General features: G+C 38.3%; 1 protein-coding gene across 5 annotated transcripts; it reads left to right on the top strand.

Annotated features, from left to right (window-relative positions):
* The first annotated feature begins 65 nt into the window (after positions 1-65).
* Positions 66-20,306, top strand: cd99 (CD99 molecule). Of its 5 annotated transcripts, none has more exons than XM_071528489.1 (15): positions 66-320; positions 4,414-4,446; positions 4,693-4,746; positions 6,050-6,085; positions 6,227-6,280; positions 6,450-6,482; positions 6,590-6,646; positions 6,827-6,865; positions 7,705-7,752; positions 8,209-8,295; positions 9,814-9,846; positions 10,744-10,767; positions 15,179-15,295; positions 15,433-15,486; positions 16,835-20,306. In XM_071528489.1, exons 1-15 carry the CDS (start codon positions 260-262, stop codon positions 16,861-16,863), a joined length of 759 nt encoding a protein of 252 aa, XP_071384590.1. In that variant the 5' UTR covers positions 66-259; the 3' UTR covers positions 16,864-20,306. The 5 variants fall into 5 exon arrangements, with proteins under 5 accessions (XP_071384590.1, XP_071384589.1, XP_071384592.1 ...); XM_071528488.1 differs by having other exon boundaries at positions 6,227-6,286; XM_071528491.1 differs by lacking the exon at positions 6,827-6,865.
* Positions 20,307-20,592: the final 286 nt, after the last annotated feature.

Genomic DNA, 20,592 nt, shown 5'->3' with positions numbered 1-20,592 from the left:
CAAACGCTGCCACACCCAGTCTGTGCTTTCAAAGGGAAAGTTGACTCATAACAGACTGAAACAGGACACCAAACTGGGTTCGCCTTCAGTCCCAGTCCACACAAGAACGCTGTGTCCGCACATAGCCTCTTTAAACAAATGACAAAACATAGGTAACCAAGACTACTTCAAAGTACTACAACTACTTTTTTTTCTCGGATAGATATAACTTTGTCTAAAGTAGGCTAGCTGCGAAAAAAAGTGGAACATTACAGTCGACATGAAGCTTGTTTTGAGGATCGTTTTACTTCTATTCCTTGTTACTGAAACAGTAACACAAGGTAAGCTTACTTTTGGGCTAAAGTGTCCCTTCTTACACTATTATTAGAGGTCGGTAGGTTGTATAATGATTACTACATGGTTATGGTATGTATTTAAGCTTCCCTGCCTTTTAAGGTGACGCCTGGCTTAATGAGGCTAAGTTTACAAAACTTAGTGAAGTTAGTTGGCAGTTACAGGGCATGTTATCTAACCTAGGACATGTTGCAGTCTGGACTAATATGATTGTGAACTGGAAAAGTTTACTCATGTATCATTTGCAGCAGTCCTCTGTAATTGGTCAGTAACTAACTCATCCTTATGAATCCATTCCCATTTTCCATTATGTGCATACCTGTGGGCCTACATCATGACAGGCAAAAAAGTCTGTGGATATGAGAAAAAATAAAATATGGCCTTGAAAGTAGCCTACTTTTACTAAAATATAGCACCCAAATTCACCTATGTGTCTAAGCTCTCTGTCCTAGGATGAACACATCCTGAGGAAAACACTGTATAAAGTGAATCATTTCACCATGATTTCTTGACTTGACAAGATCAAGCGTAAAAAGGCCTGTATGGTGTCTAATTTTGACCAGTGTCATGTCCAAAACATGCCCATTTCGAGTCCTTGGATTTCACCACACCAGACATTGAAATTCATTGCGAAAGAACTTCAATTTGATATTCAAGTGAGTCTAGGAACCCTAGAGACCCTATCTGTGACCCCCAGAAACTGAGCTACTTCCTTGAACTGAGACCCGTTGAATGAAGGATTTCTCAAAACTTGCAAGGGCCCAGGTTTACCTCTATGCACACAGGCTTACCTTGCCTCTAGCCCAGGCTGGGGCCCAAATCACAGAGGCCCCAAAGTTGTTGTCTGTGTGGTATGGGCATGGTAAGGGTGTTGTGGATAGATAATTGATATAGGCTATGCTGTAGGCCTTTGGTCAAGTGAGATTATGTAGTGGTACTTCTGGGATTACTTGTGCCGGTTGATTAAATCAGTTATTTTTATCACTGTTGAGATGTAACACATGATTTCTCTCATCAGAGAAGATTTGCAGGGTTTCTTTTCTATTGCACTGGAATAGTTGCCTGAAGTGAAAACAGCTTGTGATGTGTGCATCTGATAAATTCCGGAGACAAGATGTTTTTCACATTTTTCGGGTAGAAACTCAGGTAGGTTTGGTTTGCCTATAAAAAGTTTAGCCCAGGGGCCCCTGAGCAGTATAGTCATCCACTGCCTGTGCACTTCACCTAGGACAGGAGAACACTCGGGGATGATGAGAGAGCATCATGAATATAAATCAGCACACGTCTGTGGACAGAATGTGGTTTAAAATCAGCCAAAATGCAGGAATAAAACTTGACAGGAAACCACTTTCCTGCTAAAGGGGAAGCAGCAACCCAAAGGTTTCACTACCATCAACGTTATGCAGTCGAGATGAGATGAGATGAGATGAAATGAGATTAGATGAGATGAGGGAAGATGGTAAAAGCATCTCAGCACCTTAGTAGCACCTTCCTTATTATTAGCATAAGATAAGATGAGACTTTAATGATCCAAAATATAGCATATGGGGGTACTGAACATGTTAAAACAGACAACTTCAACACTAGAAGCTGTTAAGTAGAAATGCATGGATGGAAAGTAGGATAAAAATGAACTACAGTAGGAGGTTGTGCAGAATAATGGCAGCAGAACAAAAACTGAATGAAAAATCTGTGCGATATGAAAATATATAAAAATCTTGATACATGTACAATATCTATTAATTAGGGCTTTGTGATATGGTTGAAATCAATATCATGATAATCATAAGGATTTTTCTCGATATCAATATATATCATGATATGGTTAATGTTAAAATCACGTTAAATAATCAAATGAATGTTCATCTCATTGAATGAACATTCGAATGGTAATGTTAGGTGTGATGTCAAACAAAACTGAAATTTTCAAATAATATTCCTACCATACCTCATTTTATGAGAGTTTTTAAATAAACTTTGCTTGTCATCATCAATTTAGACAGCAGAAATGTGTGTCACGATATCAAAATATCTTCATATCACGATATGATTCCACTGAAAGACGATAAACGATAATATTGAATTATCGCCCAGCCCTACTATCAATATAGCAAATTAGAAAAATATGTGAATTTACAGTATTCAGGATGTGCTAAATCAACAGGCCTACAGAAGGCCGTACAATAGACACAGCAATCAAAAAGGCATGTAAAATCATAGTCTTGCTTGCTTCTGATAAAACGAACTGACAAATGAACAGACAAAGGCAACGCAGTGTGTCTATGAGCTCTGTTAGCTGGTAACTCTCTAAATAAATTCCCCATTGTCTGTCTGGCTGCTGTCTTTACTTCCTGTACAAATGTGGTTGAGGACTGGTAGGGTCAACCACAAGCATGCAAGACAGAGATGGCACGCTCTGTTTGAAGAAGTAGGGTTACACCAGGCCCATATGGAAGTTTCAAGACTGCTACTCGTAGCCGATATTATGTGCCGATATCAGTATCTTAAAATTTGCCAATTTTCATGTCAACAGATTCCCAAAAAGTACATCTTTGCAGCATGTTACTCTTGTCAGGGTGGAAAAGCCTCTGAAACAGCATTTAGATCATCACTAAGACTCTCCATGGAAACCCATACAAACAAAGTTTTTTTGGGTCAGCAGCTCTGTGAGGCAGGGTGAGTCAGGTTTCATGGCAGGCTTCAAAGACTGACACCCTTGTAGAGTAAAAAAAAGGGATGGATGACACCCATATCCAATTTTAAATAGGCTCGGGCTGATATTGGATAATATAGAACATCGTGATATTTCGCGAATATCGCAATATTTTTGCGAATATCGCAGTATTTTTGTGAATATCGTGATATTTTACAGTAGCCTCCTGGGCAAAGAGTGTTGGCATATGCTTTTCTGTGGGGAAAGCACTCACTAGTTTCAGTGCTGACTCATGCCAACCAAGCTGCTCCAAGTATCAGCAGGCCTTAGCAACCAACATATTTACAGCGTGACTCCCTGCAAAACCCAAACACTGCACGCATGTGTATTTCTGTTATGTAGGAACACTACAGAATGTAATGTGATCGGTGGTTTTGCTAAAGTTGTTAGAGGCATGAATGGTTGGTGGAAAGCAGTGGATGAATAGTAGTTGATAGTAGGGCTGGGCAATATGGTTGAAATCAATATCATGATAATCATAAGGATTTTTCTTGATATCAATATATATCACGATATGGTTCACGTATGCAAAATCACATTGAATAATCAAATTAATGTTCATCTCATTGAACCGAATGGTAATGTTAGGTGTGGTGTCAAACAACACCGAAATTTTCAAATAATATTCCTACCATACCTCATTTTATGAGTTTTTAAGTAAAATTTGCTTGTTATCATCAATTCAGACAGCAGAAATGTGTGTCACGATATTAAAATATCTTCATATCATCACGATATGATTCCACTGAAAGACGATAAATGATAATATTGAATTATCGCCCAGCCCTAGTTAATAGGGATGGGACGATATATTGAAATTCAATATATCGCAATACAACATTGTGACGATACGTATCGTGGGGCAGAAAAATTAATCGCCACATTAGCTACATTTTATTCTGCTGTAGTAATCACAAATGTGGCAGCTTGACCATCACAATTTCACAAGCTCTCCATCCAAATTATATTATTTACACTTTGTAATGACATTTTTAAATTGTTTAGGCCTACATTCTAGCAGCCAATGCCATTGCTAGAAAGATTTGTGGCTCAGAAATAAACATCATTCTGCACAGTCAGACTTTGTTGTCACTTAACTTTTATGTATTACATTGTATCGTGGTTATATCGAAACGTGAACCCCATATCGCGTTATCGAATCGTGAAATAAGCATATCGTCCCATCCATAGTAGTTAAGAATCAGAATTGATCTAAATGTACAGCTGAGCTTGAAAAACGAACTACTGTGCGTGTGAAGGAACCTCTTAGACTTTCATGTTGTCACATTGGTCCGTCAGGTCAAATTGTAGCAACCAGTGTTAGCCTGATTTTGTTTTGTAACTGTATTCATGTCTTCCTCATGCAGACTTTAACCTGGCAGATGCCTTTGATCTCGATGGTGAGTGACTGCTTCAATAGATCTTAAGTATGACATTTTGTACTGTATATACTGTATATTCCTTAAAAGTTGATGGCCATATGCAGGATGCAAATAAGCACAAACTGGATCTGCGCCTAGCCTTACAGACATACAGTATTCCTACCATATACAGCGGCAGTATTGTAAAGCAGACATGAATTCAAGTGAAATGTTCGTTCATTTGCTGTCAGTTAATAACACCGGTCATTCTTCTTTGTTCCCTAGATCCAACAGATGCACCGAAGGTCCCGAAGGTCCCGGAGAAACCTAAAACCAATGGTTTGCATCTGTCGCACAAGTCTAGCTAGAATAACATCCATGATTACATCCAACAGTTGGAGTTGCTCAATTATCTTTCATACTGCAAGATTAACAGTACTAAATGGTTTTGTTGTGTCCTGGCTGGATGGATAGGCCTAGTTGTTAAAACTTTGACAGATACCACACATGGTGATGTAACTATAGATTTGTGGAGCTGTAATTACTGAGTTGTCATATTTAAAAAAAAAAAAAACTGTATTCAAGTGCAAAATATCCTGTTCTAGTAGAAGTACTGTTATTTTGCTAAAATTTTACAAAAATGCAATTTTTACATTTATATTTCAAAGTAAAATTACTGGTGTAAAAATCGCTCAATTAAAAGTTACTGAACTACTATATTATGATCTTTCCCATGAAATTTAAAAAGTACATGAGAGCAGAGTAGACTATGTTGAGGTTAATAAGGTTCTGAAATTAATGGCATTATTTGATCTGTGATAAAAAAAAAAAAAAATTAAAATAGCGTTACTACATTGATGTTTCTTTTGCTACTATCAATCCAACCAGCTAGCAAGGCTAGAGAACTAGCTAGACAACAACCAGGCTAACACAAACCAACAATAGGCAACTCTAGCTCTCATGGATAAATTTGAGCATTTAATGTTACAGTTGGGTAACATTTCCTACACATGCTTGTATTACATATTTTCTGGGACTAAAAATCCCAAAACACAAGTTATAATCTATTGTGCATATTCTCAGATGTTTTGAGCCTGACTCACCTTCATACTAGGGCTTAACGATTTTGAAAAAATATCTAATTGCGATTATTTTGACTGATATTGCAATTGCAATATGATTTGCGATATTAGAGGGAATGATAATTTTTACATCATTATTCTCATTTTCATTGAAAAACGTGTTAAAATGATTATGGTGTGTTTTTTGCAGGGATCTGTACCAAACAAAGATGTTTTCTTAAGTCTGTAGAAGAGGGCATTTGCGGTGGGGATAACCCACAAACTATGATGTCAATGTCAGACTTCAAATGAAGTACTATACTGGTCTGTTCGGAAAGCCAATGTACTTGCAATCATTTTCAATCCAATTCATTTGGTGCGTGAATGCTCTACATGACCTGAAACTCTAAGTTTTAAATTGTGTATGTGCATTACAGTCCAACTCACAGTCTTTCATTGATGTGTTTTGAATCCATCACTCCACTCAAAACCTAAAATGGATTAAAATGTTTGTTAAGCTTAAGGATTCAGGTGACTAAGGCTTTTTGGGCAATTACACATCTTCTTCTTTCCCCTTCCAGGTGGTGAGCTAGACCTTTCTGATGCTTTTGGACCAGGTAAATTACATTTTTCAGGTTTAAGCCATTGTTTTTCTTCTGTGTTGACATCAAACCTACGGTACATCAGTAAAAAAAACATGGAAAACATTTTCTGACGTTGACAAAATGTTATAACAATGGTTTGCGCTCCCCCGTCAGACCCAGTGACTGAGAAGCCTAAGAAACCAGCTGCCGGTGGCGGTGGCGGTGGCGGTGGCGGTAAGCTGTCATTCACAGCAAAAATATTTGTATTATATATTCTTACTAGTGAATCTAATACTATGTAAATGATAAAAGTGAATCGTGATTGGAAGTGATTGTGATTTACAGAGTATGTCTGTAATGTATCACCTCAGTAGTGTTTTTCTCTTTGTGGTCTCAGATGGGCTGGATCTTCTGGATGCCTTAGATTTTGGTACCTTATTTTAATGATATGTTTTAATTTACTCACTTTTCATGCTTTCATTTTGTATCCATGTAGGACTTCTTGCACCCACTCTAATGCCTCTTTCAATCTTTCAGGACCCACCAAAGCTCCTGCTCGTCCACCAGCAGATCCGAAGAAGCCGTCTGGCGGCGGTAAGAACAGCACTGCACCTGACTAAATGCTAATTGAAGCAGAATTCCACACTTATCACAAGTTAGATGTAATAAAGTTTTGCCGGCAAAGGCAACAGAAAGGCAAAAACATGAGAAAGATTTGGAGAGTCAAGGCGAATTTAAAGAGTATTGTATTTCTTTGATGTTCTACATTCCTAGATGGCTTTGGATTTGATCTAGAGGATGCTCTCGGTCCAGGTAAAGTTGTCAGTGATAGGTGCTCTTGGGAAATAGTCTCTCACATGAAACTAGAAGGGATTCTAATTAGGGTTTGACCAGTATGGATTTTTGAAGTCCGATACCAATATTTTTGGATCGAAGCTGACATTTTGTTTATTTACTGTCTTAAAATTTGACCATTTTCATGCCAAAAATATCCCCAAAAATTACAAGGTTTCAGTGTTTCCTTCAGGATTTTCTTCTTGTCAGGGTGGAAAAGCCTCTGAAACAGCATTTAGACCATTATGGGACACTAAAACTCATCACTGAATCCCAGGATAAGAATGTGAAAAATAAAATATTCATGCATATGCATTTATTTTTGCATCAGAATCAATTCAGGTTAAGGTCTGCCCATGGACAGCCAGTTTAGTATTGATCATTTTCACAATAATCCAACAAGCTGCATCATCTCCAGCATATCAGAGATGGATGATAACCAATTTTTAATAATAAACCAATATCAGCCTGGTATACCGGCAAACTTATGTATTGGTCTAACCCTAACTTTAATGTCACTCTACTGAAATCTGCTCAATTGATTCTCCTGTTGGGTTTCTGCTTTAATCTCTGTATATTCAGGTTTATTTGGTTCTGGGTTCTCTTGCGTCTTCTTCTCTGGTTCCCGCTTTTATGTGTTTCTGGCCCGTCCACCTTATCTTTTGGCTTACAATCAGTTTCGGGTGATTCATTCTTACTTTATAATCCACTGGTGATTTTGCTCCCTGCAGACCCTCTGCCTTCAGGTCACCTTAATGCATCTGCTGTTTACTACATTTACCTGCTTATTGACGTACTTCATGTCTTTCTACCCACAGATCCCAATCCCAAACCTGACAAACCCGCTTTTAAACCGAATGGAGGGGGTAAGTCTACGAATGTTTCAAACTGATTTCTGGTCTCTTTACTCCTTGATTACATAAATATTAATTCCATCCAGGACCGGAAGTGTCATGCAGTGGAGAATCTAATGTACAGAAATATTTTGGTGTAATCTATGTTCAGCAGGTAAATCAATACATGGTCTCTGTACTGTACTTGTAATGACACATATTAGTGCCAACAGGAATATTACTGCCACCATTACAAATGGGTTAAACCTGAGAAATCACCTTCTGGTAGACTGGCAAGTTCTAGCTGAAAATGAGCCAGGAGGGGAAATCATTAAATATGCTGATAGATAGATAGCACCAAAACTGCCATCTCAGCAATTCCCGAACCATGATATATTTAGAGAAAAGCCAACATAGACGTATACAAAATGTCTGTGAATTTGACCAAACTCATCCTTTAATCAAGCTTTTATTGATCATTTCTTAAAGGTGGGGGATCGTTTGATGACAAAGACTTGTTCGAAGTGGGCGGAGGGGACTACAAGCCTGATGGGGGCAAGTCAGGAGGAGGTGGAGGTAGGACATCATTTTTTTGTAAAAGTGTTGGTTGAGGCCATTTTGGTTTTGGTAGCACCGCTGTTGCGATTTTTGGTCCTAGTTTTGTTTGTTAGTGCAGGTTGCTTGGCCAAAACTCACCTGGATACGTTAAAGCTACGTTCACATTGCAGGCCTCCATTCCTATTCTGAATTGCTGCTCATATCAGATTTTTTTTTGGATGTCAGTTCATATCTATTTTAGGATGTCACCTATATCCCACAGCAATATGAATTGGCCGTGATGTCGAAAAGATACAAAGTACTGAATTGACGCGTCAAGTCGGTATTTGTCTTACTTTTCATTGTTGTGTCTTGTTGTCCTTCATGCTAACGTTGCTCAGCCAAGTTGCCATGGCACTAAAAAGTATGACATTTATCACAGGAGAATGACATAACATTTACTTATTGTCATGACAATGCTGACAAATTTGGGAATTGGGAGTACACACTGATTAGAAACCACCATATCTGTGTCACGTGAGGGGGAAACAATCTGAATTGGGACACTTTCAGCTGCAGTGTGAACGTAGCTTATGAGGATAAAAGTACTTGTTTATGTTTGAGATATTACAGTATATGTTATTCTTCCTCATTTTATCAAGCAATGATGACAATTTTCTAGTTGTGTTGCCCCACCACTGCTGACTAAATACACAAGACGTTGGCAGCTATGTTTTGTTATGGGTTGTCATGGTTTTTCATGACTTCTTCACTGTTGCACAACTAGAAAAGAAAAAAACCTATTGTGTGTCAGGTTCTCTCTAAGATTCTGAAATTACATCTATCAACTGAAGACTGAAAAAGCCCATTTTCAGTGTTCAATGACTAAAGGAATCACGGTTAATACGAGTTTTCTCAAAGGTGCTAGCATTTGAAAACAAACAACACCCACTGCTGCCAAATTCAAACAGAGCTTATTTAGATTCAAACCCTTTTCTTTGTCCTCCTCTCCCTCCGTACGCTCGCTGAGTCAGAGCATGGAAGTAATTACTCGTTCTTTTCCCGAAGAAAGAAAACGGGGAAAAGAAGAAAAAACCCCTAAGCTTACCAGTGTAATTAGAGCCACATGCCTGTTATTCAGATCTGATTCTGCATGATAGTACGCATGAACCAGAGGGGTGGATATGAACTGGAATAACCTGTCATTAAACTGCAACTATGCTGGCAGTGTTTCCGCCCTCGCACAGACCCTTTCCCCTGGGATTATACAAATGCTTTAAAGCAAAACATGAAATGACTCAGTAGCGGTATATCATAGTATGGACACAGAGACCCTAACTTCTTCACTAAAGGGGAAGCACACCAGAGGGGCACGAATGCTGTTCTATTATTGTCCATTTCTATTTAGAGAGGCAGCACAAAACATTCGTACACGGCGTTTCGTCTTCGGGGCTTTTGCTGTTTGCAGGAAGGAAGGCTGGAAAAGAAGTTAAAAAAGAGTTAAATCACCCTCCAAAGTGTCTCACTTGGCTTTTCTCTGTTTGGTTTTGAATCTAGGCCATGCCCAGGACCCTGGCTCCGATCCACATGGTACAGTTTTATTCTACTTTCGGTGTATTAGCTTTAGTTTATTCAAAGAAATAATGAGGGTTAGACATTGCAATGTCATTAAACCACGAGGAAAGGAAGCAAAGGGGTTTATGGGAAATGTGGTCTTCATTTTGAGCACTTTTAGCACTATTACCATATTACCATTATTATCATTATTCTGGCTTTCAATGGAGAGTTTTAGTGTTTCATGTAGGGCTGGGTTTAAAAAATCGATTTTCCGATTCAAATCGATCTTCATTTGAATGATCCGATATCGATTCATAAAATTCTGAGATTGATCTTTTAATATATGTCCAATATATGCCTGTAGAGTCTGTAGAGTTGCACAACTTGCACTATATTGTGTTGACTGCTGTAGTGTGTTGGTCATGTTAAATAAAAAGTACATTAATGTAACTGCTTTGGGGTCAATTCTTAATGTAAACATTAATATTTTTTAATAATGCACCAGGTTATAGGGTTCCTTGTACAATTTACAGCATTAGTTCTCTGAGAATCTCTTTCATATCCAAGCAAAATTTATATTGTAGCTGAAATATCCCTAACCGAATTGATATTGAATCGAATCAAATCAAATCGGAAATCAAATCGAATCGGGATCTTGTGAATCGGAATCGAAACGATTTGGGAAATCAGTGGCGATACCCAGCCCTAGTCTCATGATGGTCTAAATGCTGTTTCAGCAGCTTTTCCACCCTGACAAGAATAAAGTTCTAAGTAAAATACTAAAATCTTGGGATTTTATAATAAAATCATTAAAGATATTGAAAATTTCAATACATAAATATCAGTGTCATATCTGGTTAACCCTATAAACAAATGACTTGCCTTCAGCTGCAACATTAGAGATTAATTCCACTCTGTTATTCCTCACAGGTGGCGCTGGTGATACGCCTCAAGGTAAATTTAAATATTCTTTTCTGTGCTGTTTTGGGAGAAACTTCTGTCTTTTGTCTTGACCTTGTCAGCGTCATGGTGGCCATGGTTATCTATCCCCGTAGAAATTATATTTTTTCGGAGCACTTGTTGGGAATTTCCTGTTTCCTGTCTCAGAGGAAGCTGCGGTGTTGCGTGTGCTATGATTGCTTCTGTTCACCTTGGTAGACCGAGACGTGTGTTGATTTTTCGTTTCGGATGTCTTCTTATGCTTGTGTCGTCATTGTCATATCCGCATTTTGAAAGCACCACTAGCTCATTAATACCCGTCACTGTTAACATTACATACGTGTATTTTCTCTACCAGACTCTTTTAAAGACTTTTAAAGTATTACAAGCATTGTAGCTCTCTTTGTATCAAAACAAATCATACTTTCCATTCACATTTCCACATAATATCTTCTTGACACCTAGGAATTCTTGACACAGTTGCGTTAGATTTAATACCCCCCCCCCATTTTCTATATTCGTATTCATTTAAAAAAAAAAATACATTTCCATTCTATTATTATTTTGCTGCTACAACAACCCAACTTCCCCATCATTACAGTTTCACCTTATCTCATTTTGGGGTTAGTTAGTTTTGTGCCATGTTGGTACTCTTGGTCGGGTTGCCCTGGCTAAAACTCTGCTACGATTGTGTGTCGTTGCAGATCTAGACCTTCTGTGGGCCCAATTCCTGAAGATGCTAAATGCTAAGATGCCAAAGGAAGTCTATTTTTGGATATCCAACTTTAAGCAAATGCTGGCACCCCTGTTAGAGAGGGCCATGGAACTGCTGGAGGCTTTCCCATGACCCTCGGGGGTCTCTCAGGAAGCGATCTCACCCATTGACAGAGTCCTGTTGGTTCTCAGGTCTGAGGTAGCGCTCTGACCGGCGGTTTACGAATGTTTGGTTGGAGGTGTTCTGGAAGACGCCTTGGGACGGACCCTCAGAAATATAGTCGGGTGTCCGAAAAGTCTGGAATCAGAGGGAAATTACTCACTTTTGAAGGCTGTGATCACATAAGACGCTTTTTTGAACGTGCCTCTGCCTTTTTTCAGTCATTTTCAGTGGTTTGGTTGCAGTGTCTGCCCCCAAACTATGTGACTCATGTTTTGGACACAATGGTTTTCAGGACGTTCTATCCCCCACTGTCGACACATAGCATCAATCATTTTACACAATACTTTGGAGTTGTCATGGTTTTCCTGTAAAAGAACTCGGAAACTTGCTTTGATAAAGTGTGCAGTGGCTGTTTTCTTTTCCTATTCACACTCACATCACATAAGACGTTTTTTTTTTAACATGCCTCCGCCTTTTTTCAGTCATTTTCAGTGGGTCGGTTGCTGTGTCTGCCCCCAAACTATGTGACTCAAATTTTGGACGCAGCGTGTTTTTTTGGGGTACACCCTTGGGTGAAGTTGAATATGTCTCAACTTTAGCCACACCATGATTATGTCAGTGCAAGAACAGTGCTTAAGTCAGGCTCTATTGAGGCAGAACTCTTGGACAAGAAGATAAAACTGTCTGTTCTCCTATAAGAGGACATCATGTGCCCACAGAATGGGTTCCTTATCTTCTATGTTTTTTGTTACATCAGGTTTGATTGATTGATTGATTGATTGCTAATTTTTATTTCGAACATGTAAAAAAAAAAAAAAAAGATAAAAACAAAACAAGAATAACAATAAGATGAAATAAACAATAAACCTATACAACAAACTCAATAAACACATTCTCATAAAATAATAAACTAATGAACTAATAAACATAATCTAACAAACAATAAACCTATACAACAATCTCAATAAACAAATTATCATAAACAACACAAATTAAATATTACATGTTCGAAAAGGAGTAGGAAGAAGTATACACTTATTTTTTCCTACCCCTTTCTCAACTACTCATCCATAAACTCATATATACATTTAAAAAACAACTATCCCAATTCTATGTACAACCCAATACAATTTATAAACAACTGTCCCAATTCTAAGTTCAACCCAAATATCCACCCAATGTCAATAAAATAAAACTAAACCTTTAACACAACCCTTCCGTATCCATATACCTCTTAAAAATATTGTTTTTGTATATCGTCTTGAACTGATTTATGTTTGTACTTTGTTTTAACTCCACATCCAAACCATTCCACAAATTCACCCCACAGGTTAGCTAGCTTATGCTAATTAAATAGCTTGCAAGTTGTTGTCAAACTTTGTGTTGCATAGCAACCAGAATCTGTTACTAGCAAAAAAAGCTCCCTATCTGATCACAGCCTAAAGGAGTATGAAAACTGCTCGTCAGAAGAATATGCTGTTACTCTTCTCCCTGTGGTTCCAGACTTATCAGACACCCTGTAATTGGGTGTGTGCATTCCTTCTTTCGTCTTTCACACTCCACCCATCCCTCTTGCTTATGAAGTGCTGTGAGTCATTCATTTGTTTTTAGTGCACAGCATTAAGGTCGTAGTGGAGGATAAACCCACTTAAACACACCTTTTTATTTGTGGAATGGAGTTTACCCACCTTTTCAAGCTGACATGATGTAAATTCATTGTATACATCAAAGTTAGTAGTATTGAGTTACGGTACTTTAAGGGGGAAACGCATACATTTTCTGAAAATATAATTGATTTTGGTAGTTGTGATGCCTTATGACGATCACTGACTGGAGTTTACGCACATGTTTATTTACCACTTCATCATTGCATAGCACACATGATAAGAAATGAACTGTATGACACATGATAAGTTACTGAAAAGACGGCTTTGACTCTTGGTTACCGGATAATAATAAAGATCTGCTCAGTCAGATTTAATGTTTAGATTTTAGGAGGCTGTTTTCTGCTGCGTAGTTTGGTCATATGCCAGAGGGAAGCCAGTTTTTCCACTGGCAAAACTAAATAATAATTCATTCAGTATGGTTTTCAGGACATTCTATCTCCCATTGTGGACACAAAGCATCAATAATTTTACATAATACTTTGGGGTTTATCATGCTTTTCCTGTAAAAGACTCAGAAACTTGCTTCGATAAAGCGTGCAGAAGCTGCTTTCCTATTCCTTTTTATTACAACTTGTCTAATATGTGGAGAAATTATTATATTCATATTTGTGGATGGAAAGGGGTCTGTTAAAGTGTGTGTGTTTTTTTCTCTCATGGTTGCAGCTACAAGGTCTGTGCTGTAGCTCTCAGTCCAAAGACCTCGGAGGTGCCACAGATAGCAGTAGTCAGCACACATTCTTCACATAGCCAACATTCAAAGCACTCCAATCCAACACGTTGTGTGTTGAAGTGCAAACATAAACCACAAGCCTTTTCTGCTCATTAAGCAAACTCACATTCAATTTGAATGAGCTGAAACTTACTTAAGACATTTGACCAGATGATGACTTTCCCCCCTGGCAGTTCCTACATTATGATTTGTCCCTTTTGTACTCTTTGGTAACTGGCAATATATTTATTTCTGGCGGGCTCTCTTTATTTAAAACTGTCTTTTTTAGTTTGTTGTGAAGGTCCTTTGTTTTCCATGCTGCTGACGTCGCAATGTAAGAAAAATCTTTGGGAAGTATTGTTTAAGATGTCATTTTATTGTCATAGAGATTCAGTTGCAGCATCGATTTGTTTTTTCTGTTTGCTATGGTCTTAATAAAAGCTGTGGGATGGTCAGAGTGCACAATGTGTTTTGATTTATGATCTCACGATCCATGATTGAAAGGACGCATTTACACTGTGTGGCGGGCAGATTCTGTACCCCCGCTATAAGTATCTTGCATGTGTGTGTTGGAGTTGGACGCCGCTGTACACATGCTGAACATTTTTCCAGCAGTAAGTCATGTTCGGTTGCCATCCAGTGTTTTTCTCCCCACAGGCAACGCCCTATTTTCGTACGCTACCCCATCACGAGACACACCTCTCGCTCATGACTCAGTCTGTGCATGTCAGGAGAACGGCGAGGCTTGTTTCAATGCGTTTTCAATGCCATGATCCTTTTGTCTGCTGCCTCTCGGCCCCACCCTGCCCTTGAGGTTGGGCGTGTTCGACTTCCGCTTTTACCGCTGCTTTGTTCGCTTTTCTTCATGCCGTTCAGGCCTAGTTTTCCCCGTGACAGATGTTCTCCTGTTTGCATTGAAGTTGTTAATGCACATTATGTGTATGTGTTGCCAATGTATTGTCTGCAGATCCAAGAATACACAACTTCAGCATGTCAGTACAGTTTTTTTTTTCCAGGCTCTTATTGGTTAGTTGATGCTGGCTGTCATAAAAAGCTATTGACTGCCACCTTGTGGAATAACCACAAAATGACAAATCACAGTTTTGGAAATAGAGAACACTGATTATTATGTTCACATTGTTTTTAACATACACAAACTTTGTATTTTCTCAGAAGCTGGATCTGGACAGATTGCAGGAATTGCCGGTGCGATAGGAGTAGCTCTTATGGGTGCAGCGTCCAGTTATATTGCTTACCAGAAGAAAAAGCTCTGCTTCAAGATACAAGGAGGTCAGTATCTTTGACTTCATCATTTAATGCAATGTCTTGTATAACAATATATTCAAACTGGCATTTTACTGTTATCACACTCGGTGTTGTCAAGGAGATATATAATAGTCCAAATGATATAAATGTCCTTTATTCAGGTGTAGACCCAGAGAGTGGCAAGGGCCATCATGGCACTCATTCTGAACCTCAAGGTAGGTATCTTTCTCTATTAAGATGATTTGCCATTATCTGGGACTTGGTTTACTGTAGAAAAGTATTATTGCTTGCACTGCTGTGATTCATAGCCAATTAGATGTTAAAGGAATACAGCAGGTTTTTGGGAGGTTGGACCGTCAATTTTTTTTTTTTTTTTTAAACATATATTTATTGATTTTATACATTTAACACATTGTACATAATAACTGAACCTTCCCCCGAATCAAACATATGGCAGTATATAAATAATAATAAAATATCACTTGAAAATAATTAATTAGCTAATAATCAAGTTAAAAAGGACAAAAATGTACAATGGAAAGAAAAATTAACGAAGTAAATGAATAAAATGAATAGAAAAAATAAAATAAGAATACAATCACAACATAGAGCAGCGTACAGCAAACATTCCTCACAATAGATTCGTTATTTTCACTGTAACTTCACACTTCCAATGCCTTTTAGATGTCACCATTTTTAACAAATTCCAAAAACATCTCCCAGATGTTATAAAACTCAGAAGCTTTCTTCCTAACTGTATAAGTGAGTTTCTCAAGAGCCAAACTTGATGTTAAGTTTTTCAACCAATGGCCTAGAGAGAGGCAACCCACATTCTTCCAACACAGGGCAGTGGAGCGCCTGGCTTGTAGTAGACATAGGTCAACCATTTTTCTTTCTCTATTAGATAGAGAACAATTGTCTGGATAAATGCTTAGTATACACAGTTTAGGACTTAGAGGTAAAGGAGAAGAGGTCATTTGAGAGATATAACGTATCACAGAACTCCAAAACATTTGAATCTCTCCACATTCTGGACCGTCAATTTACCTGTTACAAGTGATGAGAACATAGACACCAAAATCACCCATGTGTCCATGGGCTCCGTGCTAACACTTTAGCATATGTTGAGTGATAGCAGGCTCCATGCTAACACTTTAGCGTACACTATGTTGAGTGATAGCAGGCTCCATGCTAACACTTTAGCGTACACTATGTTGAGTGATAGCAGGCTCCATGCTAACACTTTAGCAAACACCATAGTTCACCATGTGCCTACTTAATATTTAATTTCATTATGATAAAGGAAGAGTTTTGTGGCAAAACATTAGTAAAAATTAGATCATACTCTCCCAATACATAGACATTAAACATATAATGGGTTATAAGCTATCCCAAGGCCTGTAAACCAGTAACATTTTGGAGGAGGGAATCATCTATATTTTTGGAATATTGTTGAATGTATTGAGAGTAACAGCTGCCTTTTAAAAAATGGATGTATATACGATTTTGGAATGAATCCCTTGAAACTTATGTGATTAATTGTTCTGCTCTTTCTAATTACAGTTCTCAGCAACCTGCTCAGGACATCCTAGTTGTCTTCTCCATACACACACACAGAGAAACAAGATGGTAGAGAGCTCTTCCATCAGTTGGCTTACAAAACTGAAGTCTACATAACTGTCATTTGTCATGTTTGTTCAGAAAGATCTGCATTTCTGGGTGTTTCGCTGCCTCCTGCTTTGTTTAAATCCTGCATACAACTAGACCCGAACTTGAAAAATGTAAACTTAAAATATAGTATAGGTTTGTCGCATTTATTTTGTTGCGTTCATGTTTGAAATAACTGTCAGAACAGCTTCTGTGATGATTTAAACTGACAGCTGTTTTGCAGCTTTGTGGTATGTTTCACTACTGTACACATGCATTCATTTTTAGGGGTCCAAGCACGAAGTGCTGGGAACCCTATTGTTTTTGTTCGGATTATTATTATTCCGCGTCTTCTTCTTCTTCTTCTGCCCTAAAAGTATCTGGATCTCAGAAACCGTAAGAGCTACAGCGATCAAACTTGTCAGATACGTCGAAAGTCTCGGCCGCTACTCAGGCAACGAAACCCAAGTCAATTGGCCTCATGGTGGCGCTATAACAAGCAACTTTACGTTCTGGCCTATAACTTCTGAACCGTATGGGCCACAATCCCTGGATTCCTTAGTTCATTCTGCATCCATCCATATAGGCCCCGCCCATTTCCGCCTAACTAGATTTTCCACCATTTTGAATTTTGTCCAAAACTGTTTTTTCGCTACTCCTCCGACAAATTTTGTCCAATTGTCACCAAATTTGTGACACAGCATGTCTTGACTGTCCTGCACAAAAGTTATCGAGCAGTTTTTTGATATTCCACACTGTTTTCATATAATCGACTTCCAAAGTTTGGTCAACTGTCATGGGTGGGGCCTATTTCACAAAAATCGCCATAACTCAGGAACACATTGTCCTATGGTAACCAAACTTGGTACATGTGTGCAGGTATGTAGTCTGAGCTAATATAAAAAAAATGGTGTCATTTTGCCCATAGGGGGCGCTATAGCAACATTTCAAATTTTAAAAGGCCATAACTCGGTGACTGTAGATCATAGGAACAAAATTCCTTGATTGCTGGATTCCTTGGGCCAAGTCGCATCTATCCATATAGGCCACTCCCATTTCAGCCCACAAGGTTTTCCACCATGTTGAATTTTGTCCAAAACAGTTCTTTTGCTTCTTCTCCTACATATTTTGTCCAATCTTCACCAATTTTCGCTCACAGCATGTCTGGACTGTCCTGCACAAAAGTTATCGAGCAGTTTTTTGATAGTCCATACCGTTTTGCTACAACTGGCTTTCAAAATTTGTAGGCAAGGCCTAATATACAAAAATTGCCCTAAGTCAGGAAGTTGTTGGCCTACCTTAAACAAATTTGGTACATATGTGCACAGGTCGACTCTGAGGTAGCATGCAACATTTGGTGGTATTGTAACCATAGTTGACCATAGTGAAAATACTCTAAGGCTCTAAATAGCCTATAGCTTGGACAGTCTCATTACTTGGCCCTATTTTTTGTGCTCCCTCCATTGCCCCCCTGTGAACTCAGTGGCTTAATGGTTAATGAATAGGTCTACCATGCAGAAGATCGTGGGTTCAATTCCCATGAGTAACGCTGTCTCCTCACACCACTAAGCTTCTGATAACCAAGCATAATGTCTTAAGTTTCTAATTTTTGGACAAATGACCATATGAAAAGATGAACTTGACAGAAGTCACAGGCCAACACAAAAGCTGGTGTTAGACTGCATTTTGGAACTTCACAACATGTTATTTTTTGTGTGTGTCTTTCTACGTTCTGTGATGTTTTGTCTGTCTGTCTTATCAAATTGTGCTTGGACCCCTCAATCGCTGCTTGCGGCTATATTTGTCCTTGTTTTTCTTATGGCATAGAAACTGCAAATAACTGTGCGTTTATTTTAACCTAGTTGGAGTACCAGGTGGGTGGGGTTTACTGCATCAGACAGTGCAGATCATGTCAAGTTACAATCACAGTAAAGATACTTTCCTGTGATTTTCTAAACTTGCTGGCACTCACTGCACCGTCCTATGTGGCAAACCCCACCCATCTGGCACCTAAGTAGGACGAATCAAACCATAAAAAAGTATTTGCATATAGCGTTTGGCCCAGATCAGATGTATTTTCCTTTTAGCACCTTAGATCTCGAATGCACATCTCGAAAGTCTGCCTTAAACCATATAATCCTATCTGCAGCCTGCTACACAGATTTGTTTGTTGTAAGTTGCCATATTCATATAATCATCATGTAACTGGATGCAAATCCAACAGAAGGAGTCAGCTTTTCATATCAAATGTTGTGCCTTAAAAAAAGAAGCTGGGAAGATGGAGGTTATTAAACAAATGCAAAGAGTGAAAATTAGTACATGTATACATAAACTGAATGTAAACAGTATTAGGGACACTTCCTCTTTTTCCACTGATGAGGTGAATCCAGGTAAACGCCATTACCCCTTATTGATTTACCTTATTAAATATATATCAATCACAAAGGAGGAGATGTAGATAAAGAGAAACATGAGTTGGAGAATAATTTTTAAGCTTTGACACTATTGAGATGTGGATTGTGTAAAAGGAGCTGTAACTCAATATCAGGAAGATGTCCCTAATATTTAGTGCATTCAGTGTATGTGTTAACATATATACATATGTGTAAGTAATATTGCTTAGAATCATGTATGTACAATCCTTTTTCATTATATACGTATATGTAACATATATATATAGTCCTAAGCATTATTTCGTTTGGGGATGGATCCTAAGCTTATGTTTTAATTTTATCTCTTTGTTTCAATGTTTTTTTGCTTGCCGTCGCAAAACAGCAGCCGTGAAACATCGGCAAGACTTTGAGGCGATGGGGGTGGGGCAATTTCACCCGCAATTAACGATCCTCAGCATTTCTTTCGTTATAATTCTCTGTGTTATCGCCATTGACTTTGCTCTTGGCCACATCTCCATCGCCTCACAGTCTCGCCCATGTATCATCATCTTATCAGAGCCGCAAACGAGCACATAAAACGTCAGAGAATCAAAACTGTTGCAGTGAGGGATTATGGTGGGAGAATTCCTGCTATGATGCAAAAATATTGAAATGAGTTTTACCCTCATCCTTGTGAGCTGTAAATACTTGAGAGTTATGTGTATAGATGCCCCGCTGGTTTTTGCTGAATGCTGCAATGTGCTTTGATTTTTTTTTTCCTTCAAGTATCTGCAATGATGATCTCAATTTGAAGTGTATTTTGGGAGATTGTTTTTTTTTTTTTTTTTTTTAACTCCATTTCAGTTCTACAAGCATAGACTTTATCCGGGTATATTACGTTCGTTGATTGGATGAATGTTACTTGTGTTTTTGTCTCAGTGTCATTTTCTCAGAAGAGTGGATTTGCAGTATGTGTACTGTAGTACATGTTTTCAATAAAGTGGTGTTGTACAGTCTATGAGGATTTTGTCATTTTACCATCACCTGCTTCATTATTATTGATTCAAGTGTTTTAAATTAGATTCTAGTATTGGGTATTATGATTCTTTATTGCACTGCTGATTTGTAGAACAGGAAGATTAACATACAATCCTACCATCAGCAGTGGAATGAGAGGGCAGGTTGTGAGGCTCCTATTGCGCAATATTTGGCAAAGCTCCCTTTCATCTGGTTGAATGACCAGTTGAGCAACCAGATGACCAAACTCTGATCGACTCTCTTCCTTAAAATCCATACAATCCG

The sequence above is a fragment of the Centroberyx affinis genome, unplaced genomic scaffold (genome assembly GCF_046629955.1).
Source record: "Centroberyx affinis isolate AG114_WGS23_722 - 3 ecotype Tasmania unplaced genomic scaffold, CSIRO-AGI_Caff_v1 ptg001680l_1, whole genome shotgun sequence".
Taxonomy (NCBI): Eukaryota; Metazoa; Chordata; class Actinopteri; order Beryciformes; family Berycidae; genus Centroberyx; species Centroberyx affinis.
Note: the sequence above shows the minus strand (reverse complement) of the source record. Positions and strands in the feature narration are given on the sequence as shown.

Bases quoted from the DNA above. Each gene is read 5' to 3' on its own strand.
- cd99 (XM_071528488.1), top strand. From the start codon at position 260: ATGAAGCTTGTTTTGAGGATCGTTTTACTTCTATTCCTTGTTACTGAA. The intron at 321-4,413 runs GTAAGCTTACTT...TTCCTCATGCAG, and splicing joins TACTGAAACAGTAACACAAG to ACTTTAACCTGGCAGATGCC. The intron at 6,866-7,704 runs GTAAAGTTGTCA...TTCTACCCACAG, and splicing joins AGAGGATGCTCTCGGTCCAG to ATCCCAATCCCAAACCTGAC.